The sequence below is a fragment of the Diabrotica undecimpunctata genome, chromosome 2 (genome assembly GCF_040954645.1).
Source record: "Diabrotica undecimpunctata isolate CICGRU chromosome 2, icDiaUnde3, whole genome shotgun sequence".
NCBI lineage: Eukaryota > Metazoa > Arthropoda > Insecta > Coleoptera > Chrysomelidae > Diabrotica > Diabrotica undecimpunctata.
In genome coordinates, this window is record NC_092804.1 from 67,382,605 (window position 1) to 67,406,517 (window position 23,913).

At 33.5% G+C, this 23,913-nt stretch overlaps 1 protein-coding gene across 1 annotated transcript in view; it reads left to right on the forward strand.

Annotated features, from left to right (window-relative positions):
- Positions 1–23,913, forward strand: part of LOC140434645 (large neutral amino acids transporter small subunit 1) — a 142,766-nt gene that overhangs the window by 54,490 nt on the left and 64,363 nt on the right. Inside the window, exons 3-4 of the mRNA XM_072523058.1 lie at positions 1,363–1,488; positions 10,351–10,444. Of these exons, the coding sequence (XP_072379159.1) occupies positions 1,363–1,488; positions 10,351–10,444 (220 nt within the window). The remainder of the gene's footprint in view (positions 1–1,362; positions 1,489–10,350; positions 10,445–23,913) is intronic.

Sequence of the window (23,913 nt, forward strand, 5' to 3'; positions counted from 1 at the left end):
GCGCCATAAGATGGCGCCGTCTCTAGTTGCATCATAAAATAGTGGTTTTTTACATCGATTTACTACTCTCGATTAATTCTTTTCTAGTCATCATATATTTACCCCAGGTACATTTAAATTAAAACTGCATGAAAATAACTAAGAAAATATAGACATTAAATGGGAAGTATCAAGTTTAATCTATTTCTGCTAGTTTTTGTAGGAATTATGAGTATTTTATGTATGATGTCGTATTATGTGCTAGAGGTTGTATTATGTCTAGGAGGAGAAACTTGGCCAGTTTACTACAGGGAGAACCCATGCTACTACAGCTTGGTCTGAGGGGTACGTTGTCTTTGTGAATTTTTGGTACCCCATATAAATGTGGCGTCCTACTGTAGCGGGGTGTTAATATCCTTCTTTGGTAGTCTGTCAAGTGTTCCTTGAATTATTGTAGAGCTTTGTACATTTTTTTTCCAGTGATTTGATTGGGTCGTTTGTTAGTTTCTTGTAAGATCCACCTGTGACCAATTCTTGAATTTTCTCTTTATATTGGCTTTTGCCATAATTAAACTTGCCTTGCCTTTATCAGCTGGTAATATTATTATGGACATCTTCTTTTAGACCTCATATTTAGACCTTTTGAGAGCATTCGGTTCTTTGTTGCGTTTAACCGTCTCGTGGACAGATTAGCAACTGTTGGGCTGCTTGTATTGTGTCTGAATAGGTTGTTATATCATATGTTGGTACTAACGTTTTCTAAGAGGCTGTTAAATTTGTTAATGTGTGTGGTTTTTGTCTGTTGTGTAAGTTAGTGTATACTATGTGTGTACAATGTGTTATACACAATGTGTTAAAAATAAATTAAACCTATGGTATTGAATATTATTTGAAGTTATTATGTGATGTTTATATACAATGTTGACATGATGTTTTACAAGATGTTTACCTATTGTTTGATGTTTACATAATGAGTTCTGTATTATTTTGAGATTCTCGTCAATTTTACTTATCATCTATTCTTTTGCTTCGTTTCGTACTTTATTGAAGACGACTGTTATTATAGATTTTTCGTTGTTATATCTTTTTAATTTTTGTTAGTTTTCTCTATCATTTTCTCTCAGTGTATATTTTAATTATTGTTATTTCTGTATCCCTAGTTGGTTAGTGAATAATCTATTTGGTTTATGGCTATTAATTTTCTGCGTCTTGGATCGGTTTCTGTTGAGTAGTTAAAATCGATGTATCGATAAAAACATTTTTTTTTGTAGAATTGTAATTATATATTATTACAAATTATAATTAAATTAAAGATATACCTATCTAAATTAAAATATGTAAATGCTTATTTGTAACTAAAGAATATAAAAAAATATTTTTTAGGCGTTTTAACATTTGTCAACTGTTATGACGTCAAGTGGGCGACAAGAGTTCAAGACGTTTTCACCTATGCTAAACTGTTAGCCCTCTTCGTCATCATAGGAGCCGGAATTTATCAGCTTACAAAAGGTAAGTAAGGTTTCCAATTTTAATATAAAGTTGTTTGATATTAAAGCAAATTATATTCATATAAATGTGAACTTATTAATTATGAGTTTTTATTTAAAGCTAATTGTTACAGCACAGCCATCTCATAAAACTTTTGGAAAGCGGCGTTTATATATTGCCACACTAGGCTAAGCTTTAAAATAATATTTTTAAACTTGTCTCCAACCCATAAAATAATATGGAGAACACGTAGCATCTTATAAGTCTTATCTTTAAATAAATTGAAATGTCCCTGCTGCAGAGTACTTTTTTCAGTTTGTTAAAAGAATTTCTTGCCTGTCCTGTTCTTGCCTTAATCTCTTCTGTGTACTCATTATTTTCGTTAATTATTGTACCATTTTTGTAAAAAAGTATAATTTTATTGTTTTTCACCTCTAAAAAATAAACCCCTATGTTTCTCCAAAATATAGGCAACGTAACAAAAGTTTTCTCCATCTCTTTAAATTTAGCTACTTTACGGAATTTTAGTAAACTATAATTAGCCAGCACTAAGGTATCATCGGCATATATTTGACTTCTTTTAAAGGTGCCCAGTGATATCGGCAACCACGTTAACCCATCTTATTTTATTAACAGCAGCTCGAAATAGATCAGTTGACATTAGACCAATCCATTTCCTAAGATTGTTCAGCCAAGATATATGTCTGCATCTAGGGCCTCTCTTGCCATCAATCTTGCATTGTAGAATCGAGGACAATCATATATTTGACACCAGTCAGAATAATACTTTCTGTTGTCTTCATTAAGGCTTCCTTAAATATTTTCTCTCAGCACGAGTTAAATAAGAAAGGCGAGAGTATATAGCCTTATCTCACCTCTCTTTTTATATTTATTTCCTCCGACAGTTCTTGCTCAACTTTTATTCTTGTCACTTGATGCCAGTATAGATTTGTAATTATTCGTAAATATTTATAGTCCAATCCAGCTGTTTTGAATTTCTGGTATTTTGTTATGTCGGACATCGTCAAAAGCCTTTTCAAAATTATTTTTATTTATATCTCTGCGTCTCTGTTTCATAGAGCAGTTTCCAAAGCTACAATTTGGATTGCCAACCTTCAAAAGGGGAAGGCGCATCTCATGATACATGATTTCTGTATCAGTTCTTGGAAACGTAACAAGTCTTCTATCGTTCCCAAGCAACTCCTAAATCCAAACTGAATATTACTAATTCTCGCCTCTAATATACTGTAAAATTGTTATGTATTACTCTCAGACAGATGTTCAAAACGTCACTCATCAGACTTATATGTTTACTTAGCAAATCAGTTGGTAATATCCTAGTGTTATAAATTATGTTGAAGAGCCAACATGTGAGTGCTTTATTCCCATTTTCTCCCAACAACTTAAGTATTTCAGCACTCGCTTCTTCGTGGCCAAGTGCTTCTTCATTTTTAGCCGTCTTTATTGCCCTTGTAATCTTACGTTCGGTTATAGATGGACCTGTTATGGCAATCGTTGTATAGTGTTTTACACTTTCATGTTCAAATAATTCAGAAATGTAGTTTTTTATTCTTTTAACTGTTTATTGATATCTAATATTCTGGTCGTCTTTGTCTTTTAAATTTTGGGATAGTTGTTTTCGTTTGTTTCCAGCAATCTCTTTTAATTTCTTGTGCTGGTGAAATGTATCGTGTGTCTTATCGTGTATTTAATTTCATTACATTCTTTTCTATGAAATTGTGTTTTCGTCTTATCTATTTCTGACTTCTTTTCTTTGTTCATAAGTTTCAGTATTTTTTTTGTTATCCGCCATTGTTTTCTTCTTGTTTTTGCTACACTCAATTTTGTTTTCTGAATGGTCTTTTTGTATTTGAATACAATCTGAATGTTTTTTTCATTCCCATCCAGTTTTCACATTGCTTGATGTCAACCGATGAAATATGACTAGAATATTTCAAGCACAATTACTGGCAATAAATTGTATCCTTAAAAATACCCGAAAAGCACCTCAACTAGGCCAAAATATGTATTGTCTCACATAGTCAAGCGACACTAAAGACTGTAGACTAACGTCTACAACAAAAGTCCAAAAAAGTATGGAACTTTAAACAGTTCTGTAAGCATCTGACAAAGCGCAACAATTTAACTTCGTTGTGGGTATCAGAGCATAAATGTGTGCATTTATGTACACATAGTTTACCTAATTACTTAAGGGTTATTACATATACGAGAACAAGTTTCGAATTTATTCCACAAATTATAGACTAGCTTAGAAAAGTTAAAGAAGTATTTTACTGGAACTTTTTAATTCTAACTACAACGTTGTCATTTCATGTTATACAATGTTCATTTTGTGGTAATCACCTTCTTTAATGGTTATAAACATAAAATATGTAACGTTATTAATACTATATAAATGGGTAAAATCTCAACAGGTAGAATATTCTAAGAAATCCCAACTCCCAGCAAGTATATTTGTGAGAAATAACGGTAATATTTCGTGATTTCACTGGAAGTCATTAAAAGCTTTTAGCGAAATTACGCTTCTCTGCTGTTCCTATTGAAAATATATTGGTTTAATTTTTAACAAAGATTAAAAGTCCGTCAATTCTCAAAAAATTATTGCAAATTTGTATCTTTATATTTTATGTATTCCTAAAATATATTCGTATTTACTAAATTTCACTTCAAAAGTATTATTTATCTTTTTAACAAAATCAATTGCTGATAATGTTGTGGCATTTTATCAAGAACGGTAGTATCTGAGACACTTTCTATTTTTCTTTGAATTGGCTCAGAATATCCCACCTAAATAAATTCAAACGAAGAGAGAAAAATATATTTGTCGTGAACGTGTGATTGATGTTATCAGTTTTTAACGATTTTAACTGATAACATCAATGTAAACCGAAACATTTTGGCATTAAAGAAGTGAAAAGCTACTTTAATGTTTTTAAGTTTCTGTAAACGTTTCCTAGCCTGTAAACATAAAGTTTAAATATATGGGTTTGATATCGGTTGATATCGGTTTCCACATTTATTTTTATTCTTCTTCTTTTTATGTACACAGCTGACGTTCCATCGTTTTCGTGGTCTTCCTACTAATCATCTTTCTATTGGGGAACCGTCTCTTGCCGTCTGTACTACTCTATTTGTTGTTATTCGGCTTATATTATCGTTTCATTCTACTCTTCTATTCTTTATCCAGTTCTTGATGTTCTCCACCTTGCATTTACGTCGTATATATGTACTTCTAGCTCTGTCCCTTAGTGTTTTACCATCAATATTTCCAAGTATTTTCATCTCTGCTGTTTCTGAAATCCTTTTTGTCCTCTCTGTGTCAGGTCGTGTTTCTGTCGCATTTTTTTTTTATTGGCGGACATATTCGTGCCTTTGGGAAAGATGACTAATTAGCTGTATAGCTGTAAATTATGCATGAATGAAGGAATAATTGGAGATTCTCAGAACATTTGATTTTTATTTCAATTATAAATTCAGCGTAATTTTCACCTTTTTTGAATAATATGTAATTCCTCTGTATTGATTTATTTAAGTGTTTATTCAAAATAGTTCTGAACATCTCTCGTTTTGACGTGACAACGTCTTAAATTAGGTTGTGGCTCGGAGTCATTCATGAAAAAGTGTAACGCCCGCTCACGTCTGTTACAGTGAGTCACCGAACGAGAGAGAGGCCCGCCGGACCGGCGAATGCCTTGCGTCTCTCTCCCACTCAAACATGATCGGTCCGCTGCGCGCGCAGCACTAGAGAATTAGGCGCGTTGAATCGGTGCGTGCTTCCGTGCTTGTGTCTCTGTCTTTCTCGAGCGTTCTTGGCGTTCAAGACACATTACAGCAGAAACACTTCCTTTTATTTCATATTTCTCCTATCATCGTCCTATCCTCAACAAAATCACTCAAATAGAAATTAGTTAAGTTTAAGTTTACATGTACAATGTTTTAGTAAACAAAATATATTTCTATAGTTAAAATTTGTGCAATTCTTATTTTCATTCAATTCCTTGTTCCTATTGTGCAATTTAATAATATTCATATCAATAAATATTCTACCGAGAAAAAGACGTTGTCACGTAAAATTTCGCCCGTAAAACCGACTTTACAGGCAACCGATTTTTTTTATGTGGCATTTTTCCGCGCACTATTTTTCACTTGAGGCCAAACAATTCTAATAGGTTCAGACTTGCAGGGGCCTACCCTTTGACGGAGTCAAAGTACTCAACAATATCTTTTTTTGCTATTTTGTTAATAACGTAAAAGAACCAGGGAGAGAACCACGGAAATCCTAACCGAGCTAGTAATAGCAGCAGAACAAATGGGATTGCATATAAATTAAAATAAACCCAAATCCATGCTGATTGCACAAACACAAGAGCTGGAAATGTTGGCGCAGATCTAATTGTTAATGAACAAAACTTGAAAGCGGTCAAAGTGTTCATATATCTAGGGACGTCGGTTAACAACAATAATAATACATTAGGGGAAATAAAAAGGCGGATCATAGTTGCAATAGTCTATCAAAGTGCTTAGTTAATAAACGTATAAGACTGTAACGTCTAAAAAAACTCGTATAAAACTGTATAAAACACTGACAGAGGCATGGACCCTAACCAAAACAAACGAATCCTCTATCGATTTTTGAAAGAAACGTACTACGCGAAAGATTTATAGCAGTAGTGAAAATCTAGTAGGGAGACGTAGATATAACTTTGAACTGCAGAATATCTACAAGCCTAAGTTTGGTGGAAAAGATATTACCACTATAATCAAGCGAAACCGTCTGCAAAGGGCAGGTCATGTAGCCCGAGTCCAGAATCGAACATGATAAACGGATTTTAACAGCGCAGCTGGTGGGAATAAGAAGATGAGTATCCAAAACAAAGGTGGCTAGACGGGGTAACCCAATATGCTGAGAAGATCGGTGTTGCCAACTGAAAAATCGAAGCAAGGGACAGAGCAGAACGGTGCAGAACGTTTGAGAAGGTCAAGGCCTTTTAAGGGCTGTAGCACCGTGGTTATGATAATGGTGATGTTAATAACGTATTTTACCTACCAAAGTTTGCGTGTATTGACAATTGCCAATAGCCCTTTTTTCGCCAACTTTAGTTCTATGCAATGATATATGACACTTAATAGAAAGAAAAATCAGTTACTTTTAAAATGGTTGTTAATTAATTTTATTAATACTTTTTTTTGTACATTTAGGTATATGCATTACCCAATAAAAAGTAAAGCTTATTCTCTGCACTAAAAAAGTCTATTGTAAAATATTCTAGGAGTACAGTAACCAAGATATGGTTCGTCAAAATGTGCACTCCTTTCTCAAAATCGCACCCCTTTAAATGGTAGCACTCCGCGGTTTTTTCATATTTGAGGGTCCATTGACCATATGAAATAATAAAACCTTTTTAACGTTGTTGTTCCTGTTAGCTTTATTTTTTGAACATAATCAATAGTCTACTTATATGATTTTCATCTTTGTTAATAGGTTTTATAACCCTTCAAGGTTTTACACTTTGTTTCATATAAGTCAATAGATCGCCAACTGTTCAATTCTGCTCATCTTTGAACATATTTTATTTATGCTGTAAATTATTTTTTCGCTTTTAGATAAGGAATAGTTAATCACAAGTTCAACAGGAATGAATCCTGAAAGAGTTTCCATTTTAACACAATAAAAACAGATCTATAAACATTAGTTGCTTAGACGCGCGAATGGGAATATTTTCTCGATGGGATGAGGGAACAAACTAAACTGTTTTATGAAATGTTCCCAGATGAACTGCTTCGCAGAATGATAATTAGGTATAGAAATTCCTAATTGAAATGACCTTTAATATTACCGTTTCATGGTATATTAACCTTTTATAATAAGAATGGCAAATTGCCTTGAAAACTCTATTCACTTACAGATTTTAGTAAATAAAGGACCTATTTTCCAAGAATAATTGAAAATAATGAATACTTTCAAGTTGTTCGCTCGTTGGTAATTATCTTCAATTATTGTCAATCCTTCGAATTACATACAGTTTCTTACTCTTTATTATTCTTCAAATATTTTTATATTATTTGTCGGCTGTTTCTCAAAAAGTCTAACCATTTTTTATAAAAAACATTTCTTTTCCGCAATTTTTGACTACAATTTTTACAGTTCTCTGAGTTTTATTTTAGGAAATTAAACAATCACTAAACAACTAGATTTTAATTTGATTTTAGGTAAAAAATATCGTGGAAATAGTAGCTATTTGTAATATCGAGGTGAGACTTAATCGGACGATTCCATAACTATTAGACGAGAGAACGAAATGAGCTTGGCGAGTGAATATCAGGCTAGTACGATAAAGACACTTTATTGACCTAATACAACATTTTATTATCAACCGAAAAGACATACTTATTGTTTAAAAAATAGTATATTCTACGTTTTTACGTTTTATTGTATTGTACAGAGTTGTGAAAATGCCTGGAACTAGTGCTAGTATTGAAATTAATAAACTTATAATTATGAAATTGTGGGATATCAAATGACATTGTTTTCTATATTTCCTAGAGGATCATTTAAGTTTGTATGAGGTCACCATTTCCGGTATCTCCGCTATTTTTAAAACTTTTTTAAGCTATTACAGGAAAGCTTGTTTCTTTCTTATTTCTTCAACTTTTCAAAAATGAATATAATAAAACGGGATGTGGCACTCCGGGAGTGACCGAGAAGGGGAAATATAGCTTTTTTATCGTCTACGCATGGAGCGATGGTTCTTAATTTAGTTTATTTGCTTTGATTTAATTGGCTTGGATTTTAATCGATTCGATTTGATTCGATTAAATTCAATTTCAGTCGACTCAATTCTATTCGATTCCAGTCGATTGGATCCCACACCATACGATTCGATTCCAATCGATTCTATGCGATTCGTTTCCAGTTTATTCGATTCGATTCGATACCACCCCAATCGAGTCGATTTCAATCGATCCGATTCGATTCCAATCGATTCGTTTCGGGTCGATTCCAATCGATTTGATTCGATCCAAATCGATTTGATTTGATTCCAATCCAATCGATGCAATTCCAGTGGAAATAATGAATACTTTGAGTTGTCCGTTTAATGGTGTTAATCTTCTAATCCTTCGAATTACATACAGTTTCTTACTCTTTATTATTCTTCAAATAATTTTATAGTATTTGCTATTTCTCCGAAATGTTTTCGCACTTTTTATTCTAGAAAATCAAACAATCACCAAACAACTACATTTTGGAACGAAATGAGCTTGGCGAGTATCAAGCGAGCACGATAAAGATATTTTGTACTATTGTATTGTATAGAATTGTGAAAATGTCTGGCAAAAAAGTGCTATTATTGAAATGAGTAACTTATAAATATTATGAAATTGTAGGATATCAAATGACATTGTATTCTGCATTTCTTAAAGCATCCTTTAAGTTTGTATGAGGTCACCGATTTCTGTAGGTATCGCCGTATTTTAAACTATTATATGAAAGCTGGTTTCTTTCTTAATTCTTATACTTTTCAAACATGAATATAGTAAAGTACATGAGATATTAAAGAATAATTAATTAAATATTTGAAATTTGAAGAACTATCTAATATAATACAATAACATTAAACCAGAACAATAACGGAAAATACCACTAATAAAATTTTAAATAGGTGCACAGCTACAAAAAAGTTCAAAAATACCTCCATGAAACGTGACACAAGTTGCAACTCTAAGCGTCATTGGTTGTCATATTCGTGCAAATATTCCTATTTATAGAACGATCATTGCCCGTACGCGCGCTAATGATGAATATAAAATTTCTAATTATATGTCAAAAAATGCGCGATAATCAACCCTTAAAACCCACCAAATTTCATTTGTATATCTCAATGAGTTTTAGACAAATAAATAAATCGATAGTTTTGTAAGAAAAATTTCAATACCCCGTACTAAAACACTTATATACAGGATGTTTCAAAAAAAGGTAACCCTTTAAACAGTAAAGGGTTTAAAAACCATTTGTAAAAAAAAAAACAAATTCATGGGATGTATCAGCTTCCAAAACATATTCGTATAAAATTTAATTACAATGTTGCCAGTAGTTTCGGCAAAATCGTAAAAACAGCGTAAAATGTTTTTTTCTTCAACGCCCTGTATCTTGAAAACGGATGGCGTTACAAAAATTTTTTACTAAGCAAACCCCAATTATTTTTCAGTTTTTTACCTACCCTAGAGACGGGGTTACCTTTTTTTGAAACACCCTGTATTTTACAAGAACTTATTATTCAAAAGGAATACAAACCTCTGTAACTCAGAAACAATTGATTTCTGAGTCTTGGCGAAATGATAACTTTTGATCAGGAAGACCAAAGCTACATTTCTGCAAAGTTTCAGCCAATTGAACTGAAACCACTTGTATCCTTGGGTCCTTTCTGATATTATTAGTCACGTTTGGTATGTTGAAGGTTTCCAACACGAATCATTACCATCATGATCACTCATTATTTAATTGTTGTTTGGCATTTGTTTTAAAAATTCAGTTTATTTATGAATTAAACACGTACCAGATTTTGTTTATCTGTATTATGTAGCGAAACTTTAAAATTCTACAGTAGTTTTGATTAGAAGATTAGACTAAAAATTGTTACATATTTCCTATTATTTATTTTCTTTTTTTTTTTGACTATTTATTTTGGAATCATCAGTATATTGTATCATAATCAATATAACTTTTACTCATGAAAAATAATTTTTATTTAAATAATTAAGCAATAACATTAAAAAAGCATTTTTAACGTAAATATTCACTTTTGATCGTACACTTTTCAATTATAAATAATAAAATATTATTATCGATTATTCTCTTTATAGGACAAGTAGAACACTTCTCCTTTATGAACACCAAGCACGAGGTTACGTCTTTGGCATTATCATTTTATTCAGGATTATTTGCTTATAATGGTTGGTAAGTACTATTTTCTATTGTAAACTACGCCTTGAAAAATACATTTTCATTTAAATATAGAATCATATTATGTTTATGTTTATAATATAGATATTTTATATAAGCCAAAAAATAACTGAACCAAATATTCTGTATGTCTGCATCGTCAAGCTGAACGTGGAACGAACTAATAAATATGTATACGAGAGGTATGAGAAGAAAATAGTATAAAAGATTTAGTACAGTCCTTAAGACCTACTTCATTTCCCAACACAAAAAAAAAGATGTAAAAAATTCATTTTGCGACAACTTGGAAAAATTAAATTAAGAAACCTATAGATGATGCAAATAAGACATTGGAAAATAAAGAAATTTGCAAACCAATAATGGAACACACAGCAAATATAAAAATTGCAACGATAATGGACTAACTAACTTGAAACAGGGTTGTAGAAATAAATTTTAGACTTCTATTGTATTAAACCTAGGACGACCGGTTTCGACCAATATAGTTTTCTGGTCATCTTTAGGTCTCCGGACAGGTTAACTTAAAATGCTAAAACAATAATTGAGCCGTGTTTTACAAAAACCGCAAAGTCCAAATTTAACGAAATTGATTTAGGGACACCATCTAGAACAAAAAAAGGATGTTTTCTAGATCGTCCAATAAGATTATACAAAAAAGACAAAAAATTTTAATAAGTCAAAATCTCGATATTTCCCCAAAATGCACACACGGTCTCTCCATTTTGACCAAATACCGCAAAAGTCCGCAACACGATAGAACATGTGTACTTTTTGCAGGAAATTGCAGCTGACTAGATATTATCAGACTAGACGTTTTGTGAATATCTACGACTACAATATAACGTTATTGACCTAAAGCTTAAAACTATAACTTAAATCATGGAACATAGTGAAGAAGTATCTACTAATTGGTCTAAAAAAATTCATAAAATATAAAGCGTGAAACAATAATACAAGAGTTGTAAGTTAATGGTGAAAAATACATCAATGCCGAATGAAATCCTGTCACAGCGCGTATAACTGGTGAACCCTACAAGTATGTTTGAAATTCCTGTTTCTCTAAAGATTCTGAAGAAACAAAAAGGTTTTTCATTCTAAGACAATTTAATAATATGGATGATGAAAATAGTAAAGATTCTCATTTAACTGGCCTTAATTCAATGAATTATATTATTAGAAGAAGTCCTCGATCGGAAGTAAATAAAAAAAAACTCATGGTGTCAATATTACATACAAAGTTAGGGCAAGGGAATCTGAAATCAAAGTTTGCAAGAAAACTTTTCTCAGCCTGTATGGTATCAAAGATTTCGTCTAAAGCAAATACGAAATTTCTTGATGATCATTGAAACTTTTCCCAAAGATAAACGGAAAATACATCAGAACAGACCAAAAAAACTCCAGAATGTATTGTGGAACTTATTAAAATCCACATTAAATCATATACTTTGTCCTGCTAGACAGTCGCATTATTCACTTCATAAGAATCCAAACTGTTCCTATTTACCAGAATCTCTTACCTTGAAGGATCTACATAGTATGTTTCTGCAAAGTTATAATATAAACGTAGCCTATAAAGCTTACTGGAAAGTAATTTGGATTTCCGAGATCTGACACTTGCTAAGAGTGTGATGAACGTACCCAGCGACTTAACTATGCCGACCTTGGTGCCGACGAATGAAAGAAACTAGAAGTAGAAAAAAGGTTACACGAAAATGCAACTGAAACGAAAATTTAAAATAAAAGCAAAAGCTGTTGAAGTGATGTGCATTAGTTTTGATTTTATGTTAAATCTGTCCCTTCCATAAATACCATATAGCTCTGTATTTTATAGCCGGCAACTGTGGTACAATGGTTTTGGGATACATGATATAGGAACTGATGATGCCTCGATATACACTTATCTCGAAAATTAAGACAAAAAGGGTGCCAACGAGCTCACTTCGATGTTGTTGCATTACCTCATATCTATATAAATGATATGTATAATTTACAAAGTTCAGGAAATATTATCAGTTTTGCAGATGATACTGCAGTGTATTATAAAGATTCTACCTCGAAAGAATTAAAAAGTAAAATTGAATGTGACTTTCCTCTAATAAAACATATATTTTAAAGTAAAATTTGACGATAAATAAATTAAAAACAAATTTTTTGCCTGTAATAGTCACATTAGAAATTCAAAAATCTAACAATACAATCCGGTTATAATATTCGATAAATATCAGATGTTTCCATTGTAAAGTATTTGGGTATATTTATAGACAGTCACTTTCAGTGGAACGTCCATGTACAAAAATGATTTATTAAAATAATTGCACTTATACCCAAATTCAAAATTTGCAAACGGTTCTTTAACATAAGTCACCTTAAGATGAAGTACTATGGGCTGATGTACAGAGTTTTCTTTCACATGGAATATTAGCATTCGGTGGTCTAACAAACAATCATATTTTAGAAATTAAAAGTGATGCAAAAATGGATTCTTAATCTCTTTTGTTGCAAATACAACTTATATCCAACAGTTTTTTGTTTAATTTTAGATACTAAACTATCAGAAAAAACTAATTATTTAAGCCACGATTACATTTTTTGTCAAGTTATATCCGCCGAAGTAAGTAAAAACGGAATTAAAAAATCGATTAGTTTTAAAATAAAATGTTTTTTTCGTTTTCTGAAAAATTAACAAATTGGACATAAGTGGTTTTTGTAAAACATGCCTCAATTACAAATAGTAACTAAAAGAGTTCTATTAGGTATATTGTAAACAGTGCCAATTACTTATGTATGGTTTGAGGGAGTATAAATAAATAATACTTAAATTCCGGTGCAAGGATTGTTGTTAGAAAGCGGTGTATTGAACGCTCATTTTATGCTATAATGTTGTCTGTTTAGTCTAGAGGCAGAGCGTGTTGAGTATGACCTTTTAAGTACCCTCGGTACCTTGCCTTTTTTTTTGTTTTTTAGTACATGGAATCGATTTTTCGAGGATATCAGGCTGAAAACGTGTCAGATAAATTGCAATTAACAATTTAACTGTTTAAATTATTGTATCTCCTAAAGTATTAAAAATAATTAATTTTATCAAAAAGAAAATTGTTCCTTTTGAAAAAATGAACAAATTTCGTGAAAAACAGTTGCAAAATATTGCAATGGGGCTTTTTCAAGTTTAACTCAGCTTTTTTACGTGCGAATAACTTTCAAAACCCTCTCATTTTAAAGGTTATTGTTTTATCTTCAGAATATTATCATTATTCAGAATATACACTGTGTGTCAGGCAAATGGGATAAATTAGCTAATAAATAAATGGGTGAGTATTCAAAAAACGGTCTAACACGTCGACTAGTATTTATAGTTGAGCATTTTTTTCCATAAAAACTTTTTATACGGGGTGTATCAAATAACGGTGGCCAATACCAACTTGCTTATTTTAAATAAAATACCCTATATATTAATTAATTTTTAGATTCCTCAGATCATGTTAGACATTTTCTGAATACAATGTCCTATATCTATCTTTGACTGTTTCGGAAATATTAAGTAAAATGCAAAAATTCACATTTAGAAAAGAAAATTATCTATTTGCCGAAAGTCGCTACAACATATTCGAAAACTTCTAAATAATACAAATCTAAACAATATTGTTAACATAAAAGATGTTCAAAATTCTCCTCACGAACGTCTTGGCAATATCCTAACTCTGAAGAGAAATTTCTTCCAACGTTACTCAACATCTCAGATGTGATCGATGTAATCGCAAGCGTTATTCGTCTTAAGTCAGTTCAGTCAGTGGATTAAGTTTCGGATATAATACTTTTCACATATCCACATAAGAAAAAGTCTAATGACGTCAAATCAGGGGATCGTGGTGGCCATTCAATCGATCCGCGCCCCCCTATCCATCGATTTGGAAATATTTGGTTGAGGTACTGCCGGACATGGATTTGGTAGTGGGGTGGTGCTCCATCTTGTTGAAACCATATAATATTCACTGGAACTTGTGGGTTTCCTGAATCAAGATACAAGTTGGCCAACGTTGGCACTACATTATTTAAGAGCAATGCTAAATAATTGTCGCCATTCAAATTGCCATCTATGAAAAAGGGACCTATGATGTGATCTTCAATAATTCCTGCCCATACGTTAACCTTCTGAGGGTATTGAGTATAGCCTTCTCTCATCCAGTGAGGATTTTCCCTGGACCAATAGCGGCAATTTTGCCGGTTAGCATGACCGTAAAGAGTAAAGGTGCACTCATCAGAAAACAAAACGTGTCTTATCTATATAGCCAATCATCTGTATAATTGTAATTTTGTGCATTTCTGTTAAATGAACCATTTTTTTGGCTTGCGGTTAATGTAATTCAAACGACTATAGCACTGACAACTACTTCTGTCATGGAACAATAAAACATTGGCGTTTTAAATCAAAGTAAACAATTTTTTGTTTTTTTTTGACTAATCAATAAAAAGAAATGCTTAAATAGTTTTTGCTTACTTTATCATTCTTCTTCTTCTTAACATGCCATCAGGGACGTATTTATAGTTTTTTAATGGGGGGGGGATCCTAATTTCCAAATTAAGTAAAACCGGGGCTTGGTTTTGAAATACCTTTGAAAAAAGTAATAAAAACAAATTTCTAAAAATTTTATTAAAACTTAAAATACCGTTTTACAAAATTAAATTCATTCTCTTCCTTCTTTCAGCTAACTTATTTACAATTTCTGAGGAATTTAGACCTATTGTCACATTCCGATGAATACTCATGAGAGCTAATCCTGTAAGCCTCTCGTCTCCCATTCTATTTCTAAGATAAGTTTTTAACCGTTTAAGTGATGAAAAAGTACGTTCAGGTGTGGCAGTAGATACTGGAAGTGTTGCTAAAATTTGAAGAAGTTTCCTGACCGTTGGAAAAAAAATTTCATCACATCGGTCCATAGCTTCTAGTGCAGTAGACGGCTGTTCTTGATTGCACCAGTGGTTGTGCCAAAGCTCATACTCACTTACTAAATGTTTTATTTCAACTTCCCTGAGAAATATTTCTCCGATTCCTGCTATACATTTCTTTGCTCTCTCAGTATTTTGGGTGCGATCTGGTAGAAGCAACTGAATTCCTGAAATTGCTTCTTCGTGAGGTTTAAAGCGAGCATCAAGCTCGGTCACTACATGTTGTATAAATGGATAAAATATATTTCGCCGATAGTAAACTTCAGCAGTGTCCCCTGGTATATTATTGCGGTTCAATTGTCTCCTAACTTACTCTTGGAACAGTTATATCTGCTAAAATTAATTTTTTTGCTTCCTCAAAAAGATTTGAGAATTCACGTTCGTTACGAAGGTTCTGTAAAGTGGTTTTTATTGTTTTTACGTAACTGCAAGAGTCGGTTAAATCTACATTGACTTTTTGTAGGGTTCGGTTTAAGCTTGACGTATAGGAGAAAACCTTCCTTAAAATAGTTAGTGAAACTATAAATTGACTGTTTTCCATTGCGACTTGTAACTGGTAAGCTTGGGTTGCAATTTCCCTTCCAGATTCTTGAAGTTCTTGAAGCACGGAATTTACTACAGAAAACATCTCAGCAAATCTTTCGACGGCTGTATGTTTTTCTGTCCAGCGTGTCTCACAAAGCGAGATAAGCGTTGAATGAGGTGCTTCAATCTCGTCCGCAGTTCTTTTTAAAAGTCCATCCCGGAGTGCAGATTGCCGAAAGAAGTTAATTATACTTTTAATAGTTCCGATGCAGTTTCGTATTGCAGGGATCTCGCATGAATGACCCAAAACTAAGTTTAATGTGTGCGCCACACAGTGTACGAATAGTGCTCGAGGATATTTGTCCATGATTATTGTTCTTACTCCTTTAAATCGTCCGCTCATCACAGCCGCACCATCATAGCCCTGGCCAACTAAATTCTCCAAATCTAATCCAAACGACTTAAGTTTATCGATGATTGTCGTAGCTAGAGCTAATCCTGTTACTTCATCAACGTGTATAAATTCAATGAAATCCTCTCGAATAAGTGCCTTTCCAGAAGAGCAGTCTACATACCGAAGGCAAAGTGAGAGTTGTTGGTGACGCGAAATGTCTTGAGTTTCGTCAGCAAGTACAGCAAAGAAACCTGATTGTTTCACTCTATTTATTATTTGCTCCTGAACAGCATTTCCACACAAATCAATAATTTCATTTTGAATGACGGACGATGTGTACATAGCCCGAGAATGATTGCTTTGAGAAATAAGGTGATTTTTAAGTACTTCATCACCAGCTTGCGCACGAAAACGAAGTAGTGCACGAAAATTACCGTCATTATGTAGAGGATCTATAATACCGATTTCACCAGAGTCTTGATTTCCTCTCAAAGGCAATTCCTGCCGTCCGCAAAATAAGATTGTGTCCACTATGGCACATAGCCTCTCTCTATTTTCTCGGGCAATTTTTTTATTTTCTTCATTAAACGACTCTGTAATATCACGAGTTTGACCTTCCATAACGCTTACAAAATTTCTTGCCCGTTCAACAGCATATTTATGATAATTTGTATTTCGATGATGTTCCATTTTTTCCAGAGCTTTTTTCCAGTTATTAAATGGTTTTGTGACAAAACTTCCAAGTTTTTGATCACCGCGACCACCTTCGGTCTGTCCAAATAAAACGCTCATTTTGCATAATGATCCTTGTAACATATTTGAATATACTAACCATGGATTCTTTTGGGTCCAATGACGTTGAAAACAAAGTTTTCTTTTACCACAGACGGGGAACTTAAAAGTCTCTGGAGGGGTCCAAGTTTCTTTTAAAACTGTTAATTTTTCTTCGTCATTTTTTGGATTATTTGATAAATATTTACCAAAATCGTAGTCCATACCAGAATCCAGACCAGCTAAAAAAAATGCTTTAAAATGGTGAGAGATTAAAATTAAAGTAACTTACCATTGCTTGGTTCTCTGTTTCTATCTGAGGTGGAGGGAGTTGGAGCATCCCCATCTGTACTAATATCCATACTCGGCGTAGTTAGGATTTTATCGTTTTGAGGATTCGGTTCATCATTAGTTTTCCCCTTCTTTGGAAAAAATCCCAAAAGCGACTGCTGTAAAGTTCGTTTCATACTTCTTTCACTAAAACATTAATATTAAGCAATATCCAAATAATAATTATTATATTATCTATATATACGTAACGACACTGTAGATACTTACACAAACACCACAAAAATTTCGACAAATACAACAGTTTACTGGATTTGTACTTGTACGATAGCAACAAAATAAAGAAAACAATACACAAATCCATATGCACCGGCCGGCCGACAAACAAGACTGGCACTAGACAGACAGCACTAGACTGCGACTCATATATAACCACCGTTCAGTGATAAAATAAGTTGGGTCACTCTCGATTTAGCACCGGTTTACCTGCCCCCGTCGTCTCACGCCCCGTACCTACCAAATTCTCACCGGTCAGTCCTCTCTAAATTTCTATCGTTCAGGCACCGTTCAATGTATTTGCGGAGCGTTCAATATCATTTATGACTACCGGCAAAAAATCTTTCGGCAAGAGCCGAGATCAAAAGAGTGAACCTACTATTTGGAATAGGTGTACGGTGATATAACTACTAATAGCGTTCTAATTCTAATAGGTATTAGTTTATCTGTATCTACGCTGCTACTGCGGACCGACAGCATCCGTGCGCTGACTCATTAATTTATTTTTATTTTTTATACATGTAATATTGGATTAAAAGTAATAGTTTTGCATGGACTGCAAGGAGGGGGTTTGAACCCCCTAAACCCCCCCCATAAATACGTCCCTGCATGCCATATACCAAAGTGCGTAGGCGACTATCTCATTACTAGAATTCTGTTCTTGGCGGCGTGACACAGCTCGCCTGTATTGTGTATTCCTGTCCATTCTTTAATATTTCTTAACCAGGATAATTGTTTGCGGCCGGCTCCTCTCCTACCTTCGATCTTACCTTGTAGCATTAACTGTGGTATTTCATATTTTGCTCCTCTCAATATGTGCCCAAGGTAACCAATCTTGCGTTTTTTAGTTCTCTTTCCACGCCGGCTCTCTTAAGGACGTCATCGTTTCGAACTCTATCCACCCAAGGTATGCGCATCATTCTTCTTAATGACCACATTTCAAATGCTTCAAGTTTGTTGATAGATGTTTTTTTCAAAGTCCACGTTTCCATGCCATAAAGCAAGATGGACCATATGTAGCACTTGACCATTCTGTAGCGTATTTCGAAATTTAGGTTTTGATTACATAGGAGCGGTCTGAATTTCACAAAAGCTTGTCTTGTCATTTGTATTCGGGTTTTTATCTCTTGTTGTGGATCCGATTGGTCATTGATTGTGGTGCCAAGGTATTTAAAAGTTTTCACGCGTTTTATGCGATCGTCACCTATGCATATGCACCGTCACTTTATCATTACCAAGACCTAAATGGGCAAGAAGTATTAAGACAGTGGTAGCAACTTTCGACATATAAATAATTTTCTTTTCTAAATGTGAATTTTTGCATTTTACTTAATATTTCCGAAACAGTCAAAGATAGGTATAGGAAATTTTATTCAAAAAATGTCTAAAATAATCTAAGAAATCTAAAAATTAATTAATATACAGAGTGTTGTACTTAAAATAAACAAGTTGATATTGGCCACCGTTATCTGATACACCCGGTATTAAAAAATTTTATGGACAAAAATGGGCAACTATAAATACTAATCGACGTGTTCGACCGTTTTTTCGAATACTTCCCCCTTTATTTATTAGCTAATTTATTCCATTTGGCTGACACACAGTGTATATTATTAAGAAAGCTTGAATCTCACTTAACCGCAGTCATGAGTGTCACTGTAGTGTAAGTGTTATTGGACAGAAAATAGGAAGAACTGAATAGAATGTTAAACTAACTAATAATTATATAGTAGTCAGAGAACACTTAAACTTCAAAAAACTAGTATTTAAGTATATCGACAACTATGTATATTTAGCCCATTAATTAACAACTAAATTGAATAATCTGCAGAAATTGATTTAAGATTAACTAAACATAATGTTAGGATCCTTAAACAGTTTATTGATATCCAAAAATTTATCATGAAAATTGAAACAAAAAGTATTTCCAATAATATAAGATCAACACTACTATATGACTACGAAACATGGATCGTGAACAAAAAACAGCGAATACAATAAAACCGAAAACAGATGAGAAAGACAAATTCTCAAGTTTAAAATATATAGAACGGACTAAAAATATTTAAAAGCAATTAAAATATCATGACTTCAATGGCTGAAAGTAGCAGGTAGATACTCTTTTACGTTCGTGGTAGAAAATAGATCTACTTCAGGGATGGGATCCTGCCCTCGTGTGCCATAATTATCTCCCAATCTCCTGGTACCTAGGAGAAATTATGTCCTAGACTCATTATCACATCCAATTACCAAAGTTGTCTTTCCCATAAGCTACTCTGTTGTCGGGCAGCGGCATCACCAGTACCAAGATAGAGCGTAAGGGAAATAATCTTGGATCGGTATATTATTGGATACTACAAGTTTTGAATTAACCGAACGATTACCGGTACAAGTAATCCCCACTTGTAGGTCAACAGATACGGGTGGAAGAACCGACACGTGGTTGGGCACTTCAGTGCCCTGGAGAAATTAACTCAGAAAGCGGAAAAGCTAAATTAGTGAACGGCATTGAGATGTAGAAAGCCACGGAATGGCTACCACATTAAAGGTCCGCATGGATATTCTAAGTAAAAATTATTATGGACCCACAACTCGATAATTTACTTAATGATCACGGCGCTCGGATTCCTAAATCCGGCAGGAGAGGACAATCAGATTTAGACGACAGTGCCTTTGAGGTCGTCATCACGGCAAATCCCTATTCAACAAATAATAATAACTCCACCCTTTAAAATTGGAACATGGAACGTAAAAAGTGTATACCAATCTGGCAAACTAGATAACACTGTGTTGGAAATGTGCATGAAGATTAATATAGTGATATACAATGGTCTGAATCAAGAAAATGTAACACTAAAAATGGAACAATGTATTATTCCGGTCACAACAACTCCAATCACAGGCATTGAGTTGGCATTATAGTTATATATAGATAAGAATTCTCAAAAAGCTGTTTGTAACTTTGTTCCCTACTCTAATCGAGTATTGATGCTGTCTCTCAACTCTCATTTAAAACGTAAAATAAATATAATCCAAGTATATGCACTCACTAAAGACAATGATAAGGACACCATAGAGAACTTCTATGAACAAATTGGCAATGTCTTAAAGCTCACTAAAAGACATGATATAAATATTATATTCTGGGATTTAAACGTTAAAGTGAGTCAAGGAGAAGTAAAGAATTGCGTGGAGCGATATGGACTCGGGGAGAGGAATGAACGTGGCGATCGTCTGGTTGATTTCTGTATTAATGAGAAACTCAGAATTGCAAATACCTTGTTTAAACTTCCTAAACGTAGATTATACACATGGAGGTCACCAGCTGACAATAACACAAAATAGTCAGAAATCAAATAGCTTATATTATCGTCAACAGAAGATATAGAAATTTAATAATATCATCCAAATCTTCTCCAGGAGCGGACCTATCCTCCGATCACAAACCGGTTGTTTTGTCGATAAGAGTGAAACTAAAGAATGTAAAGCACCCTAGCTCCAAGAAAATCATGGATACAAGGCAGCTCAAACAAGAAAACACATATGCAGAAACGAAATTTAAAATAAACGATTACTTAAGGAAAGTCACAGAAGATAATGCAGAAACTCCAACTATTGATCAAAAATGGGGAAAAATTCAACATGCCCTTGTGTCAGTTTGAAAAGAAACCCTTAAATCACTTAAAAAAAACAAAACCTTGGATGACAGTAGAAATTCTTAAACTTATGGAAGAACGAAGAAAACATAAAGCAAAAGACCTGAATAAATACAAAGAAATTCAGAAAAACATTGGAAAGAAAATATTCGAGAGACAAAAGAGAGCTAGCTCTCCGACAGATGCAAGGAAATAGAAGATCTGGGTAAAAAGTCTAGCTTTAATTTACATAAAAAAATCAAAGAAATGACAGATTCTAGAAAAAGCACAAGAACGAATATCCTTAAAAATGTAAAGGAGATATTATTACTGATATGAAGGAAATATTGTTTCACTGGAGCAATTACATCCAAAAGCTATTTAACCTTTGTGTATATACCCAGGTACCTGGGTATCCTTGGTAATTGTTTTATCTGAATCATTGACGATAGTATAAATATTTTTATTCGAGCTTCTAGTTATTCCTAAAATTATTTAGAACGAAGAGATTTATAATAAAAACCAAAGAAAAAAATGCATATAATATATTAAAATTACCTGTCAAAGTTTTTACACCATTACGTCCACACCCGTGGCACCCGGGTAACACTAATGTTTAGTAAATTATGAAGCTCTGTCTAGTTTTTTTTATAATAAAAGTGATATGGAAAGGTAAATAAAAGTTACATTTTAAACACATTGTCCACACTTACTTATATTTACTGAGTGTTCGTTACATAGTGGACGATTACAAACATTACATGATTTTCGTGTCTTTCTTAGCCGCTTTTTCGCTAAAGACATACAAATGTAGCAGTTTCCAACAATTTTGAGGCGTCCAGTGGAATCTCGAAGTGGTAATGACTCTGCAGTATTACTTGAATCTGTAGGTCGAGGTTTTCCTAACATACACTCAATTCCTGACCTTGAAGAAAAATTTCGGTATACATTTGGTACTTTAGATCTAGCAGGCATCACTAGTTGTTTCCCTAAGTCTTGTAGAAAAATTATACGCTTACTGGTTTCAGTAGAAGTCTGTGGATTATTCTCTGTATAAATTATATAGGTTGCTAGGCAAGCTACGTCTAGGATATTGTAAAAGAAGGCTACTGGCCAACGCAAAGTTCTGCGTTTAGTGGAATAATGAGAAACCATTTTGTCCATGTTGTCTACGCCTCCTTTAGTTATATTATAGAACTGAATTATTTCAGGTTTATTTTTTGGGCCACTTACATTATCGTTGTCATGCATTGCTGACAGCAAGATAACTCTTTTTTTCTTTTTTGGTACATATGAACAAATAGTAACACGATCTGCACTGAATCCGTGTAAGCACTGAATCCGTGTAATGACGATTCAGGCTCACGCTCTGGCGAAGGCAGCATTTCTTGTGGAATATATGGTTTGTTTCTTTTCAAAGTACCAACTAATAATAAATTCCAAGAAAACAGGAGCCGGGCTAGTGGAAGAGTTGTGAAAAAATTATCCATTGTTATGTTTCGTCCAGAATTTTTGTATCGGTAACACAAATCTTTTACTACGCGTTCACCTTGATTAGTTTCACGTCCAGTCGAATTTTTTCCAGTATAAATTTGTCCAGTAAGTGGATACGAATTATTGGCGTCACAAACCCACCAAACCTTGATGCCATACTTGGCAGGTTTTGCTGGCATATATTGCGTGAAACGTGTCCTACCTCTAAAAGGAAATAACTGTTCATCCACAGTAAGAGAATCCGACGGTACATAGTTACGACGTAAATTATCATTGAGAAGAAGATGGAATATATCTGTAATAGCTGCAGCTTTATCATTTTGCAAACGTTCTGCACGTGTTTTGTCATTGTCAAACCGTAAGAATCTGCTGATGCTCCAAAAGCGATTTATGCCCATACTTGCTCGGTACAAAGGATGAGAGTCTGTTTTCCATAAATCTTTCGAGTGCTCTGAATTTGAATGCCGTACTCCTGCTGTAATAAGAATACCTAAGTATGCATCAAATTCTTCTGTTGTGAGTGACTTCCAAACATTTCGAGGTTTGTCGGGGTTTTCAACATTATACTTTTCACAAACGCTATTAGCTTTTCGATTGGTTTCGCTTATAATTATGTCACACATTACGTCACTGAAAACACATTTGAATGTATCTCTAATCGAAAGAGTTTTAGTAGAACGTACTGGGCCCGTTTTTTCACGCAAAAGGTTACGTTTCAGTGTTCGACTTGCAGTAAACGGTTTTCGTTGCCAAATCGTTTTATCTTTTGCAACCAGAACATCACTTTGGGAAGAACTTTCTTGAAAATCGTCAAAATCTTCATCAATACTATCGTCGCCGTCGGTATCGATTTCAATATTATTATTGATATCAGTAAAAACGTCCTCTACGTCAGAAGCTTCATCTCCATCCGGTTTGCTTTGCGAAACATAGTCCTCATCTGATTCCTGGTTTTCGATATTTTTGTCTACTTCCTCATCTATATCGTCTATAAATTGTTGCAAGTACTTCTGTTGCTTTTCATACGTCATTCTAAAATTGAATGATCTATGTATAAAACATTGTAAAAATAAACAGTAATAACTTACCTTCTAAATTCGCTAGCACTCACTTCTCTTCTTGCCATTATTACAAGT